At 43.1% G+C, this 16,816-nt stretch overlaps 1 protein-coding gene across 1 annotated transcript in view; it reads left to right on the top strand.

Annotated features, from left to right (window-relative positions):
* LOC115325746 (mucin-7) overlaps positions 1 to 10,185 on the top strand; it is a 77,986-nt gene extending 67,801 nt beyond the window's left edge. The window contains exons 2-4 of the mRNA XM_042291911.1: positions 1,807 to 2,151; positions 3,227 to 3,308; positions 8,307 to 10,185. Of these exons, the coding sequence (XP_042147845.1) occupies positions 1,807 to 2,151; positions 3,227 to 3,295 (414 nt within the window). The 3' untranslated portion in view covers positions 3,296 to 3,308; positions 8,307 to 10,185. The remainder of the gene's footprint in view (positions 1 to 1,806; positions 2,152 to 3,226; positions 3,309 to 8,306) is intronic.
* The last annotated feature ends 6,631 nt before the right edge of the window (positions 10,186 to 16,816 follow it).

Raw genomic sequence — 16,816 nt, 5'->3', positions numbered from 1 at the left:
CTTCTATATATATATATATATATATATATATATATATATATATATATATATATATATCCGAACTCCTTAAATGCATGGAATGCAGCATTTAGGACGCAATATCACTTATATTTTTTTAGATTACATTGGGAACATTCAATTTGAGGAGTGAAGGATCTATATTTTATCAATTTAGCGAAGAAACTAATTCAGTGTCTGCATTCAGAGATGACTGAGCTTCAAAAAGAAGTGTAAGGGTAACCAGGGAGAACCACTGCATTGCTCTCTTTCCCGTAGTTGTCGATTACTTTATATTCCTCCATACAATTAGCTTAGTACGTCACGTGACATAAATTTCCCCGCCAAATTTAGCGGGTGAACTGAATTACTGCATATGCCCGTGGCGTCAAGTTTCCCGTTAAATTTAATGGGGAAACTGAATTGTTGTATGAGTCACGTGACATTAAATTCCTCGCGAAATGATATAGCGGTGAAACTAAATTAATGTCTAGGTCACCTGACATCGATCTCCCCGCAAAATGGTCGTGTGACATATTTCCCCGCTAAATTTAGCGGAGAAACTGAATTGGTGTACAGGGCTCGTGACAGGTCACGTGAAGTCCATTCCCCCCCGCTAAATTTAGCAGGAAATGCTAGTGTTTTTACAAGGTACCCGACAAAAGTACTTAGGATAAGTAAATACCTGCCTCATAAATATTTTAGTCTATGAAGTTACTTTTCCAGCAAAATATCTTGAGTACAAATACTTAGAAATGTAATTCAATTACTTTCGCAGACGCTTCCGAATTGCGTGATTTGTATCGACTTCATTGACACCAGAATTTTCAGTCCGCGTGTAACAGAAGTAACCAGAACAAAATCGCGGTGCTATTCTATGCAGTGTCAGTCGAAGAAGTAGCGTCACTGGTGGACGTTACACTATAATATAGTTTTAAGAAAAATTAGCAAAAAGGGGTCGCCTAATGTCCGTAGTTACCTACTTGAAAATCGCATCTACTCGTGATTGTATAGTACCTTGAACGTATCATTTTACTAATCGCCGTAGTCGCTATATTCGGAGTTCAAAGTACAAAAATGTGGGATACCTTAAAGAAGGGGTGAATGAAAGGTAAGCATGGCACTCACCGCGTTTTCGTCCAGTAGGTCATCCAAAAGCTGCATTCAGAGATAACTAAGCTTCAAAAAGAAGTGTGCAAAGGTATGCGAAAACCACCGCATTGCTCGCTTTCTCGTGGCTGTCGATTACTTTATTTTCCTCCGTACAACTAGCTTCAGAAGCGCGTTCAGAAAAGCGAGCAACTTTGGAAGGACACTTTGTTTGCTGTTTCAGTGCTCATCCTGCTCGTGTCCTGCTTCCTACGTGATTTGTGAGAATATCTGTCCTCATCAAAGGGTCGGGCTATCACCCTTCCCCTACAGCTGGCTCTTGCATAGACAGTGTTTCCATCAGTGACAGAATGGGGAAAGAAACGGACACTGTAGTCGCAGCGGGGTAGATCGCTTCAGCTTTGCGCTCGAGTATGCCGATTCCTGTTTTCTTAAAATATTCCAGCGACAAAATATTTCTAGGACGGAAAAATGTATTTGAAGTAATGAGTACAAGGTACTGAGAAGTGTAATTAAGATAGAGTAGTAAGGAAGCGTAAGGCGAGAAATTGTCCAACCCGATATCCTTGCACAACCTTTCATGTCATTCGCAGGAAATTACATAACATTTTGCCGTGCGGCAAGGGTATAACTAAAACAGCCAGTAATGACGTTGCACAGTATGCAGTTTTCAAAACAAACCAATTTGTCTCTTTCCAGGAACCTACTTCTAGCACGGCGCCCACGGAAGCTGCTGATTCGAGTTCAGGGGCAACGGAAAACACGACCGCGCCGCAGGCACCAACGTCGGAGGCAGCGACAGCACCCTCCACTGTCAAGGTGGCAGAATCGACGGCGGCACCGTCGACGACCGCAAAGTCGGAGGAATCGAAGCCTCCTGTGACAACTACTACAGCCGCTCCACCCACGACAGAAAAGGCTACCTCTGCAACTTCCACTTTGCCATCTTCCCCCTCTGGGCCGGAATCCGACAGCCAGGTTGCCAACAACACGAACTCGTCGACGACAGAGAAACCTTCGACTACGGCCAAACCGGGTGGAAACGTACGTACCGTGGCCCACTCTCTTTCGCTTGTAACGATAAAAATCCTGCGCATAGCACTCTGGGCTAGGTTTCAGCTAAACAAGTCTGTCCAAATCTCACCTAGCGTATCCTAACAAACGAAGCTTAACCTAACCTAGCTTAACGCAACCTAGCCTTACGTAACGTAGCATGACGTAACGTAACCTAACACAACCCAATGAAATCTAACCTGAACTATAAACAATGAACAGAAACTAAACACGAACGATTTGAAACTATGTACGCAAGCATGGCGTGTAGTTATTTCTGTGTATTATCTGCGTACAAATACACTCAAGACAACGAAAAATTCTGTTTATCTAGCGCAAAGTAATAACAATGGCCTCGTTCAAATATTATTCTCCTATTGTCGAAGTATAAATGTGCTTGGCGGGTGCCGAACGCCCGGTCCGGTGTTCGAACTCCAGACCCTGCACGAGAAGAAGACGACGCGCCTGTTAGCTCTGATTGGAGGGGAAATCGTGACTAGGAGATAAGGGTAGCTATAGCCGTTACGTCTACCTACTATCCTTCTTAGTGGAACTTCCGCTCAGACGTCCACCGTACACTCTAATCTCCTTCTTTCCTTCAGTTCATCTCCGTATAGGGAGTACTGAGGAAAGGATGCTATCGTTGCGCCCCCACCGGCTAAGTTGAAAACTAAACCAACAGGGACAACAACACTGATTTTTTTGTGTTTGAGACGCAGCGCTCGGTTCCCATTAACGAACACTGACGCAGCTGTGATGCCCAATATGCGCCCAGCGTTCAGTAGAGGTAGATGACATAAAGGATCCGGTCCACAAGTCTTGTTTTGGGTAAACACCGAGGTTTGTGCGAAAGAAACCGGACAAAGCGCCCTCTGAGGTTTGATCTCCTCGCCAATCACTGAGAATGAACAATGAAAATATGTGAAGGACTGCTACTTGGTTTCTGTTCATTTTATAAGTTGGATCGGTGTGCTTTTTACATGTTTCGCTCTTTCCTTGTGAAGGCATCTGCGTTGCGCTCCGTTCTTCAAGCTCGCTGCATTTCTCCCTCTTTCTCTGCCAACAGGACGCCTCCAAAGGTGCCGCGCTTTCTGTGGCGACGCTGCTATGCAGCATGGCTCTTCTGTACCTGTAAGCGCCGGAGTCAGGTATGTTTAAGAAACGAAGACCCGTTCATGTGTAATTTCTCACTTGGAACGCATCGGCTTGTTCGTTCACTTCCCTCGGTTCCAGACAGATCCCTCCTCGTTAAAAGCACGCTGTGTTTTCATCAGTAGTATGTTTCTATAGAGGTGAACACGTAAACTTGGAATGCACACAATTAATGTGGATTCATGCATCTGACCGCATTCTAACTCAGTATACGCTAGCAAAAACGGTTCTGTAGTCCTCAGAAGAATAGCACATACTATTGTTTGTCATTGACGCGTTGGAGCGCATTTAACAATATTTGAACGTAACTGGTGTAAGTATACGTTAGCAACCCTAATTGTGTCATCTTTAGAACAAGAACAGTTAATTTATGTTTGATTGACTCATTCGAACAAGTTTGAACGGATTTGAACGGATTTAGACTAGGTATACGTTAGCAACAATCTTAAAACAAAAGCATCATTACACAGATGGAGGTGAGATCTATATATACAGTCATATTAAACATTGCTTCCCATCTAGCACTACCAGAAGTGTTCTTGTGATAGCCTTAATCTCCTCAAATTCTTTAAAAACCTTTCTTCTTTTATTCATAACTTTGAATATTTCTGTTTCTAATCCCGGAAACACTATTCATATACAGACCATTTTTTTTTGTAAAAACAAAGTGACGAGCTCCTTAAAATCCCTTATTTAGGACATTAGCCTACGTAAGCAAAGAGTGTTTGCAAGTAAAAATATTCTTTTTGCATTTTAAGATCCCTAAGAAGCTAAGTTTGTGAGTAAAACTTGGCTCCTGTGATAAGACAGTGCAGAAATAATTCTTTTGTGTTCTTCCTGCCAGTTCCAGCTACCTCTGCACTGTGCTTTTTTTTTTTTTCCTATCTTATTTTGTTTATTTTGAGTTCTAACTCCAGCGTATTGCAGCGCCAGCGTAGGAGAGCGCTGTAATATGTATCTTTAAGAACAATTCAGAAAGCCCATGCTATGTACTGTTGCGGACAATATGAGTTTAAAAAAAAACATTGGCGCGTGATGGAACGCGAATCTAAGGTCTTATTCTTTAAACTTTATGAAAACTCGGGAGATAATAAAAAGTTGTGCGAATTACAGACCCGGAAAAATGTCGGACTGAACGTTGCGACCCATGATGTCTGTTGGGACACATGGAACCAACTCTCGAGAAAACATTTTACAGTAAATTGTGCTTAGGATTCTCCGTACTGCTGAATATTCCACAACGCAAAAAAAAAAAAAAAAAAAAAAATTATTGGCACCGTTTTGAACGTTTTTGAGGCAATCAGCTGCCTCGGGAACCTCAGAGGAAAAAAAAGAACTGCAAAAAGATGTGTTTTTTTTTTTTTTTTTGTATTTTTAAGCAGGGGGTGTTTGAACAAGAGCGCAAGTTTCAATTTCATAGTAAAGAGCACCATTTACTCAGAAAAGTGCCTGATATTTTTATTTCTGTATAAAACACCCACTGCTATTACTTGTGGAGCAGGATGTCCGACAAACGTCCCCCGCCACTTTGTACTGACAGAATGTTGCTCTTTTTCTTATATTTATTGGTTTATTTTGTACTGCCAGCCATTTACTGGCCAAGGCAGGAATGGGTGCAAATTGGACAGAACATGTAATCATCATACACAGCAAGGCATATTACAAACATAATTACATAATTACAATACATGGTAAATACATTACAACAAAATACATGAATACATTACAAAATACATGAAAAAGGCAATGTTTCGTGCAAATGTAAGTTCGCTTGGATCATTGACAACTGTTTCAGGCAGGCTATTCCAGACGTCTATACGCCTTTCCAGCACTTTCCATCCAGGCAATGAATGCTGAGTCCCTTAGCTGTGGACGCAAGCATGGCGTCTAATATTCCAGAAAAGAGATCTACTGCGCATGTCCAGAGCGCCTTCCACAGCCCAGTGGACTAAGATGACAGAGCCCAGAAGGCTATTGGAATTTAAAAACATCCGATGAGGACGTAACCGGGAATGGCGTTCGTTGTAGCAACATGATAACGGAGTTTCTGTGACCTCAATTGGGCGTTGTGAATCTGGAACGCATGTGCAACCTGTCACACCGTGGGCAAAACGACGAAATTGTTTCGAGAAACTTTTTTTTTTCTCGTTGCGTCGTGTTTGGCGACCTGATTTGGCCACCGACGTCGTGTGATTCGACACCCTGCGAATCGCGTTTTTCCGGGTTTGTGAAATCTCGTGTTCATATACGCACACAGACCACAAACAATTCCTGATCTCAAGGCAGATATTCGACCTGTCATTGGCGAAATTAAGCCGTAATTTTGCAGAAAAGTTAGTGCAAATTTTGTGGGGAAAGAAAAAGACTGTCAACAGTGTAGTGTAAGACATTTGTAGGACTCTGTATTTGAGCAAACTTACAGTTGAGCGCAGGCGAGCTGGTGTATATTTAACATCTTGATGAATTACCCGAGACACTTTTCTTTCTCTTCCAAGGAATTGATACTTCTAAGTTTCTCGCCCCAGTCTCGGGTAATTTATCAAGATGGTGTTTCAGTAGTCTGTCTACTTTCTGATCAAACAGAAATACCTGCACTTAAAAAAAAGCCTTTTATTATAAGTTTAAATATTGCTTTCTTGTGGGAACACTGTATTTCCAATCAAACCAAAAACTAATTGTTTCATACATTTTGTAAATATTTCTATTGAGTATACCTGGTGTTTCAGCGAAGATTTTCAAAAATCGCTAAAAATTGGGGTGAGCAAAAGAAATGAACTCTTTCCGGGAACAAACTCTCAGTCACAGCGGACGTCAAAAGTGGCAAGGAACATACTAATTAGCTAAATAATTAACTGAAATTTATTAACACACATTTTAATTAGTGAACTTAAACATGTGGTTTCAATTAGAAACTTTCTTAGCATCATCGAAAGCCGCTAAGTCAACTCCTTTTAGAAAGATATATGGCAGCTCCATCATTTTACGGTGTTCCAAAAAGACGCTGAATTTTTACGCGTTTTTATGTTTCGGCTTTCCATGGGAGTGCATTTTTGTGCCAGTGGACCCGCCCTCAAATGATCAAGGCGCGAAGCTGCCGCCTCACCTCCTTTGTAGATGGAACTAAGCATGGCGCATGCGCGTTGCACGCCTCTGCCACCGTGGGGCAGGACCGCTGGCGCAAGGATGCACTCCCTCGAATTGGAACCAAAACAAGAAGAAAAAAAAACTAAATTCAACAAGGTTTTCTTCCTTTTTTTTGACATCGTAAAATGATGCATCTGCTCTATAACTTCGCCTTCGATTGAGTTTCAGAAAAACCCTTTTTTCCCAAGCTTTGGGCTCTTGGCCTAGACACAGCTATTATCTATTAGATAATAGCTGTGTCCATTGTCCCAGTTCATAAGTGCAGTTTAGCTGGGCTAATAATCGTAAAGCGCCCTTTTCTAACATAACTTTAGGTGTTCCCCAGGGCGTAGGACCTTCCCCAAGTTTGTTTCTGATATACAATAGATGGCGTTCCTCGTGGAGTCAATTATTAAATCAGCCTCTTCACCGACGACTGCGTCATTCACCGTCCAGTCACACATCTTTTCAATCATCTTTGTCTACAAGACGACCTAACACGAGTTGGCGCATTGTGCGATAAATGGCTGATGCCTCTTAACCACGACAAAACAAACATAGTTCATGCAAAAAAAAATATTTTATTTATTTTTATTTATACTCACTAAGCGAAGTCGTGATCGGCACTACATCAGCATATAAGTGCCTTTGTGTTAATTTGGTTTCCTCACTTTCATGAATTGCATATATCAACATTGTTACATCTGAAGCATCAAGTACCCTCAGATACTTAAAACGCAACCTGAAATAAACACTTTGTTGCCCAGAAAAACAAACCTGCACAACATTCAACCCCCCCCCCACACACACACACAAAAAGAAAAACTAGAAAATGTTTTGTGCATTTGGCATGCTTCACAAGCCTAGACCTCTCCGATAAACTCGAGGCAATTTGAAGCCGTGCTGCTCGTTTCCTTATATCAACGTAATCCTACAGCGTCGGTGTAACACAACTTAAACAGCCCCTGAACTTCCATTAGTATCTGACCAGAGCATAAACTTTTAAATATGCCTCTTACATAAATTTTACCACAAAAACACAAATCCATATGACACCCTCGTTTTGCCTCCTGACACGATATCATCTCGCCCCAATCACAGTCTTTGCACCAGATGTATAACAGGCCTAACACTTGCTTTTCACACCTCGCTTTTTTCCACAGGTTCAAATAGAAACCTTCTAAGCATCACTGGAAACCACCTGGAACACCCTTCCAGAGGATATAGTACTGATTTCAGACCCATCCATTTTCTGCCCAGTCAGACACCATACGAGGTGTATGGTGTCATCACTTTTTTTACCAGGTTGTCATTCTAGGCGATTTTGATTACAATTGTTTCTATTTTGGTTTTGCTTCGATTTTTGTATTTTGAAATGTATATATTCATCCACAACCCAATTATGTAATGCTTAAAAATTGAAATATAGTGTTAATATTGGTTGATTCAGTGGTTTCCAGTGATGCTTAGCAGGTTTCTATTTGAACCATATGTTTATCTCTGCTAATTAAAAAGTTAATTGGTAAACTTTATTATTTGTCTAATTACTATGCTTCTTGAAACGTCCACCGTGATTGGCAGTTTGTTCCCGGAAAGAGTTTTTTCGTTTGTCTGTTTCGCAAAAACGTTTACTTTTAAGGGGTTTTGCGGTCTTCGGTGAAACCGGTATATGATAAAAACATTTTTTTTTAAATGTTTTAACTGTTGAATCCTGCCGGGCCAACTGCAGTGTATCTGAGTTGGGGGCTTACTGGGGGCGACAGTCAGCCCTCCCCATCTTCTACTAGCGAGGTTCCTAAGCGATTGGGATGTGCTCTCCTTTTCGATGTTCTCTAAATATTCCATATTCCGTCCTATTTTCTTTCCTCCAGGTCAACAATGTCGATCTCGACATTCGGGCGGCACGTCACTCAGCGCGGGAAAGGAAGATTACGTGGCGTACCACCAAGACGGAAATCGGGGCAGCAGACAAGGACAGAGCGTTCTTGCGTACAAACACACGAAAGCATTACACCGCAAAATTGACCGACCTTCACGATTGCGCAAACGGAATAAATGTGACATCAAGGCTTGGGTTATGAACAAAGGTGCTCTAAATAGTAATCTGCTAAAAAAAACTCCAGCTCATGAAAGAAAAAAAAAAAAATAAGTATACAAAGGACAGAAAGGCCCTCTTTCCGTTTAGAAAGTCCGCCACGACAGGTCAGAGGCCTGCTGGCGTGGTAAACGTAGAGGGTAATTTTAGCTTTCAAGGACATCGCGTTTTAGCTTGGCACGCGAACGAGGAATCTGCCAGGGGTCCAGTCGCCCCCTTCTTTGTTATTGGTAGCGTGCGGGGGACGACAATAGTAGTGGAAGTGTACTGCGTTGTGCATACATGGGTCGCCCCTTTATACCAGGCGAGTCCGTCCTTTTCGATATAGATACTTTTGTTTAGCTCCAAACTCTTTCTCGCGAATAAAAGCCTATTTCCGTCCAAATGGTGGTAACGTCGCGTTTGTCTAGTCAAGATCTAATGTGCAAAAATAGAAGAAAAAAAAGTATAAAAAGCATCGATGAAATTAATTTACGATTGGTATTTGATGTCGTAAGTTTAGACAGGTGCTCCTGAAACAATCCTTTCTAGTTTGAGGCACCGCTCGCTCTAGCTGTTGCAGTTCGCTGAACTTTAATAGACGCGTAACATAATTTGGGGCCGGGGCAATGAACCACTGCGGAACGCAAGTTCGTCTGCTTGCTTTGCAGGGGTTGCGTTGATGTCAGAACGATACCGAGCTCTGATTGGCTCCGGTTGGAAGGATAGTGGGTAGACCTCGAGGCTTCTAGCGTTGAGGTCTATTCACTATCCTTTCAATCAGAGCCAATCAGAGTTCCGTGTCGTTTTGACGTCACCGCAACCCCTGCGCAAGGAGCAGACGACTTTCTCTCTGCATGCCACCGAGTACGCAAGGCCGCGCATGGCGTCATCATTGTGGCATCATACGCTGAAGCTCAGCGAGAGTACGCCGCAAAGCGGCACACGCGTGTCTTGGCGTCGTCGCGTGTCAGCGTCGCGTTCGTTGTGAGATGCTGCGAGACACGCTAGCGTGTCTTGCAGCGACGCTGACGTGAGCTAGGTGGCACTGCGTGGATCCACAGGTGGTGTTGTATGGGGAGGAAGACGCATGCCTCGTCTTTTGGGTTGAATTGACTGGGCAGGCAGGCGTCTATATTTTCTATAGCGGGAGTCGTGTACAGATAAGTGGATAGTTGCATGTGTACGACTGACGGAGAGTTTTATAAGCGCGTGCGATGAAATATATGCGAAGCAAAATATCGTTGCAGCGTCGCGATGTTTGTATAGCAAACAGTTCAAGCTCAGGTTCAGGTTCAGAACCAGCGTCTCACCCCGCCCCCCCCCCCCTCCCCAATTTTTTCGCCGTAAAACAATTGTATAGAAAATGCCGTTTTAGGACGCGCAGTATTCTTCCGAGTATTCGCTCTAAAAAAACCAATAAATCTGTGCACCCCGTGAGACTCAAACAATACGCACTGTATAAACACATTGAACTATGCGGCAACACACGCACACTACTTTTCAAGCTGTGTCAGCTTCGCACTACCTATATCGTTATCTCTGTTTTCGTTCCTAAGTTTCTGCAAAACTATTCTGTCTCTCGTGGCTACGAAGAAATTTGTACCAGTGATGTTGTCTTGCGTTTTTCTTTTCAATATATGCGAGAGTTTAATAAAGATGTTTAACACGTTCAGGATCTGTAGCACGTGTACTTTTTTGATGCTGGTCTGACATTTTTTGTATCTTTCTTTTTCTTTTCCTCTCACCTATTGTTGTCCCTAGTAGCACATTTAGTTCTGTGAATATCCTTAGGACGCCCTTAGCATGTCCTAGGAACGTCTACAGAACATCCCCATTACGTTAGGCCATCTTAAGGACATCACAGAACTAAGTGCGCTACAAGGGTATGGACAAACACGCTGTTCATAAAAAATCGGCGTTTCACCACACTATTCGTGGGTACCGCGAATGAACAGAAACCAGATCCACGTCAAGTGATACGTCTGGGCATGCGCCACGCCGGCAGCAGCGCCATCCGCGTGACTCACTAGCAGCGTTCAACTCGCCATGACGTCACGAACTGGGATCGTGGCTACGTATGGCGACTTACGAGAAACAAGTTCGATGGGGTGGGAAAGAGGTACAGCTGAAGTTGAAACCATCGCATTCTTAAGGTTTATTCACACGATGCATCTTGTTGGCGAATCATGTGTCGCAAAACTAGGTTTCCGGAATCAGATGACCCGTGTGAGCGCAACCGAAAAAGTGGCGCACCTCCGAAAAAGGTTGCGCATGCTCCTTGCTTCTGGAGCAATCTTTTGGTGAAACCCTACCGAGGCCTGTCAATCTCCTGAAGGAGAAACGCGGACGCTGCCAATGGCCACTCGACTTGGCTATGACGTCTGAACTTCGAGGCGGAGCGAGCTTTTGGAGGAGTCTGATTTTTGGCCGATTCCGTGTCCGAGCCAAAGCCGAAAAAAAAAAAAAGCAAACAAGGGGAGAAGCGGTGACGGCGTTCAGACGATATGGGGTGGTGGCGCGGTGCAGATTCATCAACAGTCGCGACGAGTGCAAGCACCGCATATAAGCATGATGATTAGGGATAACTTTTTTTTAGCGGTGCAAAAATGTCCGAAATGCTTTGAGGTCATCCGCCTGTTCTTTGACGTTCACTGCCTTTCCCGGGCTTGGCAGGACTACTAAACCCAGTGTGCCGAATCTGACGAAGTGATTAGAGTGGTATTAATAAAGCAGACTTTCTTCACACTGTGCGTACCTCATATCATTTTGATGCAAAACGCTTGATATTCCCGGTGCAGATGACAACGTTTGGAGAAATTCTCGTGAGTCAATACGTCACAGGCTTCGCGCGTCAAACTACAGGTGTAGACAGGCCGATTTCGCGCAATCTCATTTTCGCTAAACCGTGGCGCTTTGAAAAGATGCATCGCGTGAATTCGCCTTTAAACCAACACGGTCGGCATTAAGAGTCTTTGAGTTCAAGTTCGTTGCACTCAAGGACATTCCTAGCAATGTATCACGTGAGGAGAAGTGCAAAACAACTGAAAGTCAAAGCACTTTTGCAATTTACTAAGACAGAAAGAAATACCAAAAAAATAAAGTCGGACATTACTCTCGTTCCATCGATAAAATCAGAATGAATTTCACTGAAGTCGTCACAGTGAGCGCTTGGCCAATCGTAGAAAGCCTACCTCTGGCGACACTTTTGGTCTCGAACGCCAAAAACAAACGTTTCTTTAGACGACATTCGAGCGTAGCCCACCCCGGGCAGCTCGTGGTTCGCTCACAACCCTCAGCGCCAGACAGGCTCACCTTTTTACTGCGGATTTTCCCACCTTCACGAAGGCATATGTGCAAAAGCAAATTGAAACGTGTCGATTCATGGCTGAACACTTCTAATCTGTTGGTGGCTTGTGCCACCTAGCACTTGTCCACATTGCCTGGTTTTTTGGCCATTTGGTAGGGATACGAGGAACTTGTGGCTGTCCTGAGACTCTTGAGTGATCTGTAAAGCGTTCGTCCTTTCCGACCTCCCTCGTTCTCTTCACCCCAAAATAAGCAGCAAACATCTTTAACGCGACCCCTGAGCATTCGCGTGATACATTTCGGGTGCTGTCTCCAAAGTTTGTTAAAGCCAACGACGAAGAGCAAGCAGTCACGTGACTCTCGTTAGAGGAACGGGGTAGGTGCACGTACGTGTGTATGTGTGAGTGCGTGTGTGTGCGTGGGTATGTATGTGTGCAAGCGTGTGTGCGTATGTGTGCGTTCGACACGCGCGCCTGTGTCTGAGCATGAATGTGTGTGTGTGTGTGTGTGCCCGTACGTGCGTGTGTGTGCGTTCGCGTGCGTGCTTGTAGGCGCGCGCGCGCGCGCGCGCGTGTGTGTGTGTGTGTGTGTGTGTGTGTGTTTGTGTGTGTCTGGGCGCGCTAAAGGCTTCAAGAGAGGTTCCACGCCAACTAAACTGCTTTCACGGTGCATTAAAATAAAAATGTGAATAAAGTGAACCATGAGTAAGTGATCTACCTGCATACATTAGAACATTTTGAAGTGAAATCATCTCTCGGACTTTAGAAAGAACTATAGGTGTTTTTGAACAAATGTTCTAATCATGCCCTGGAAGGCCATCATAAGAAGAAAAGGCAAGTTCCCAAAAGGTATTTTAATTCTGGTTTGAAGAAGAAACTGGTATCTAAATGGGCACCTCAGGCTTTCACAGAAAATCTGAAACACTCACAGTTGTACAAGTTAAATCATAATTGCAATGTGTCTGAACCCTTAAATTGAGCGGGCCTACTGGGCAGCGCATTCGTTTGACAATACTTTCGAGCGTGAAAATTACTTAGACCCGGAAAAAGAAATGTATTTCTAACACTAAATCGCGGTAATTTTGGTGTGACTGCCAGGATAGACCACAAAACCACACTAAATTTTAGCAGACCTTTCACACGGGATACGGTCCATTCGTCACATGCGCGCTCGTCACAGGACGATTGGTCACAGGACGATTCGTCACACAGGAACATTCGTCATAGGATGACTCGTCACGCGGCCAACCGGTCCTACAATAGTTCGTCTTCCCCAAAATGTATTGTTCAATTTGGTTCGGGCGCGGACAACGTGCCTCACCTCATATCTTGGTATGTCTTTGGCTTCTGAAAGGCGAAGAATTTGTAACAAACGTTTTAGCTTCTGGTTCGGTCCCGAACATTGAATGTTGGTTCGGCCTGACAAAGTGGGTCACCTCTTCTCTGAGCACGTCTTTCGCTTCTCAAGGTCGAAGAATTTGTAGCAGACGTTTTAACTTCTGGGTGCGTCCCAAACGGTGAATGGGGAGGCCATATAAAAGTGACCATTTTCGAAATCGGGCTACATTCAAAAGGATGGAGGTGATCGCAATAGAGAGAGGTGGAGCCATGCAGCTGCACGAAGGGTACTCGTACACAGGCATGCAGCAGAAAGAATTCCGATACTTATTGGTTTTCTCGAAGAGGTGTATGCAAGGCAAGGTAAAAACTTATTTGGCTGCCAGCCGGGTTATCGCTCGTTCAAGCCAGCAACTTAGGTCAACCTGCTGAAGAGTCGTAATATGATGAAAGGAAAAACGGATGAGTATCGTAAGATTAGTTTTTCTAACTATTGGTTTATGTCACAGTGGGAAGCCGTGAAACTCCTCATCAGGGATTGTGGGCGGTTGTTGAGATTTACAATTTACTATCGTCCCCTGCCCGATCGATGTGACCAGTTGCCCGCATGACGAGTCATCCTGTGACGAATGTTCCTATGTGACGAATCGTCCTGTGACCAATCGTCCTGTGACGAGTGTGCATGTGACGAATCGTCCTTATCCCCTTTCACACACTCCGCAGAAATAATAGGTTCACTCTTAAAAGGTAAATCAGCTGTAGAGCAGAAGGACACGAAGAACAAAGTGCACATGTGAGGCACGTAAGCCTTTCGTGTTCTCTGTCCCTTCTGTCCTTCGACTAGTTTAGCGCTGTTTTGCCTTTTTTTTATAATTATGTACCTACTAGCCCAACCTAATGCGTCGCTGTAAATGTTCGTACGCCCTAGGAAGAGTTCACGTCCCAGCTGGTGTCCTTTTGCAACCCGAAGACCTCTGAGATCTCTTGTTTCTGTCGGTAAGAAGAGCCACTCGGTAAAACCAATCCTCGACTTTTGATTGTCGCCTCCATTTTAGCTTTTAGTGCGGAGCGGGAGCAATAGACCATATGCTAAGCCATAATTATCGTGCCACTGATAGCCATCACATCGGAGAGGTTCTATCATCTTCCTACTGTGGATGAGGCGCATCTGCATTTAACTCGGTTTCACGATATATCGTCATGTATTTTGGCATTGAATGGGTTGTTATTTAACTTCGGTGCAACGGAAAAAAGAAAGACGGCCCGGAGATTGTAGGGAAATTAATGGCCAGCAACAAAGCCGCTAGACTCGTCACCAAAGCAATATAATGGTTCTCGACCATCCGGGTAAGAAAATGGTTTCCATCGAGGACGCTGTGTGAAGGTTAAGTGCTGGAGTGGCAGTAGTATGAGATCGTATTTTAGGTCTATGACTCCAGTATGGCGGGAACTTGATAATTCCTAATAAGTGCAATATATATCGCTCCTTTTGCGTTTGGTTTAATGGCGATCCGTGCTCACATCACTAATGATCCCTCCTGGAATATCCATGTCGACTATGTCATTAATAACGCTAATCAATCATTGGGTAACATCAAAATAAATATTTCTCTTGCCCCTGCTTCATTAAAACTTCCAAAAAAATCTTTAATTCATACTAAACCGGAAAATGCAACTTAAATCTGGGACCGTAGTATCACCCTTGCATCTGCAGTAGAATACATCACAATATCGCTCTACTCGTTTTATACTTTCTAACTGTCACCGCGCAGCTAGCATTACCTCAAAGAAATTACCCCTATCTCGAGTATCTCCTTTGTAGAAAATAATCTCTTCCTTATAGAAAAATATCTCTCCTCTGTTTGTTTCACTAATATTTATCTCTCTAACCAAATAGTTCACCAAGTGCTATTTTCATAACCATCGCATATTATCGCGCACCAATCATCAGCAATAACTTAGGATTCCCCTTTGCAGCACATCCACTATTAAGCATCCTTCTTGCACCAAAACTTTATCGATTGGAATCTTCTTTTCGCTGTCATAGTTACAATTACTAACAACGCTGTTTGAAAACTGCAATTATTACTTTAAGTGATATTTTTGAGTAATGTATTAGTAATAATATTAATACATTTATTGTCACAAACATGGGGTCTACCCGAGAAAACGGGCACATCAAAAACAATACGGTAAGTGGCTTGTGTGACTCCACCCTACAATTAAAAATTTAAGTATAGCATAGCATAGCCACTCAACACCCTAAAATAAACGCCTACACATAAAAGTATTCAAGAAATATATCCTATATCGTGTAAAAAAAAGTATACACATTAACATTGACTGAAGTGTAGTGTTCCAAATGTCCAAACAAAAAGGCGCGTTAAAAATAGTGAAAAAAAAAACAGTTTCTTATCAGAGGAGGAAGTAGAACGCTATACAAACACAAATACGCTGTTGTCTGTTTGGGATGTCTGGACGTGACGAAGGGACGAGTAGATAAGCTTGAAACTTTTGGGAAGAAACGGCGGTAAAGAAACTTGGACAAGAGTAAAGGAACAAACACGACAGGACGGCGCTGAACTAACAACTCAGTTGTTTATTACACAAATGGAGAAGGAAAAAAACAAGAAGCATCTTAATCAGATAAAAATATATAGACACTCGCAAACGTGCCAACAAAGCAGCATATTATGTTACGATAGGCACAATCAGTGGCTACGTAATGCCCGTCATAGTCGATCGCAGGCATTGACGGGCATTACGTAGCCGCTGATTTGGCCTATCATAACATAATATGCTGCTTGGTTGGCGTGTTTGTTTGTGTCTATTTATTTGTATCTCATTAAGATGTTTCTTGTTTTCCTCCTTCCCCTTTTGTGTAATAAACAACTCAGTTGTTAGTTCAGCGCCGTCCTGCACGCGTTTGTTCCATTGCTCTTGTCCAAGTTTCTTTGCCGCTGTTTCTTCCCAAGGTGTCCACCTCAAACCAACTAGCCCAACACGTCACGTTGTTGTTATAGGCTTGAAAGTTTAAATTCAGTGCTCCAAAAGTTGCGTAAAATAACTGAATGAACGTAATTTGTTTTTTTGGAAGTGCGGTAATTCAAGTAGTTCCAAAAAGGTCGGCGTCATCAGATAGCAGGTGCTTGTACGAAACGCTCGTAACGATAGCTTTAAATTCATCTTAAAGCTGTCGTTAACGGAGTCAATCTTTGCCTTCCAGAAAGCGGAACAATGCCCGAAAACAGCTATACCGTAACTAAGGATACTACATCCAAGAGCATGTGCGATAGCGTTTCTCATAGAAATGGGCATAAAACATTTACATCGAGAGACAGCTGACGCTTCTCAGTTTTTTACATATATGTGTGAAATGAACATACCATTTCAGGCCAATATCAAGAAATGTGTCGAGGTACTTAACGCTATTTGTGTACTCTAAAGAAATGCAGGTGGACTGAGTACAAGTAGAAGGGATCAAAATTAATTAGAAGCCAAGATTGACCGTTTTAGGAAAATTGTAAAACATCTTTTTTTTTTTCAACATTAACAGCAATTAGGTTCCTCTCAAACCAGTCCACGATCGCAGTCGTATGTCATTGCAATTGGCAGATGAAATCTAAGTAATTTATGTGTTGGGACAATATTACAGCGTCGT

The sequence above is a fragment of the Ixodes scapularis genome, unplaced genomic scaffold (assembly GCF_016920785.2).
Source record: "Ixodes scapularis isolate PalLabHiFi unplaced genomic scaffold, ASM1692078v2 PGA_scaffold2__306_contigs__length_199485367, whole genome shotgun sequence".
Lineage (NCBI taxonomy): Eukaryota > Metazoa > Arthropoda > Arachnida > Ixodida > Ixodidae > Ixodes > Ixodes scapularis.
Note: the sequence above shows the minus strand (reverse complement) of the source record. Positions and strands in the feature narration are given on the sequence as shown.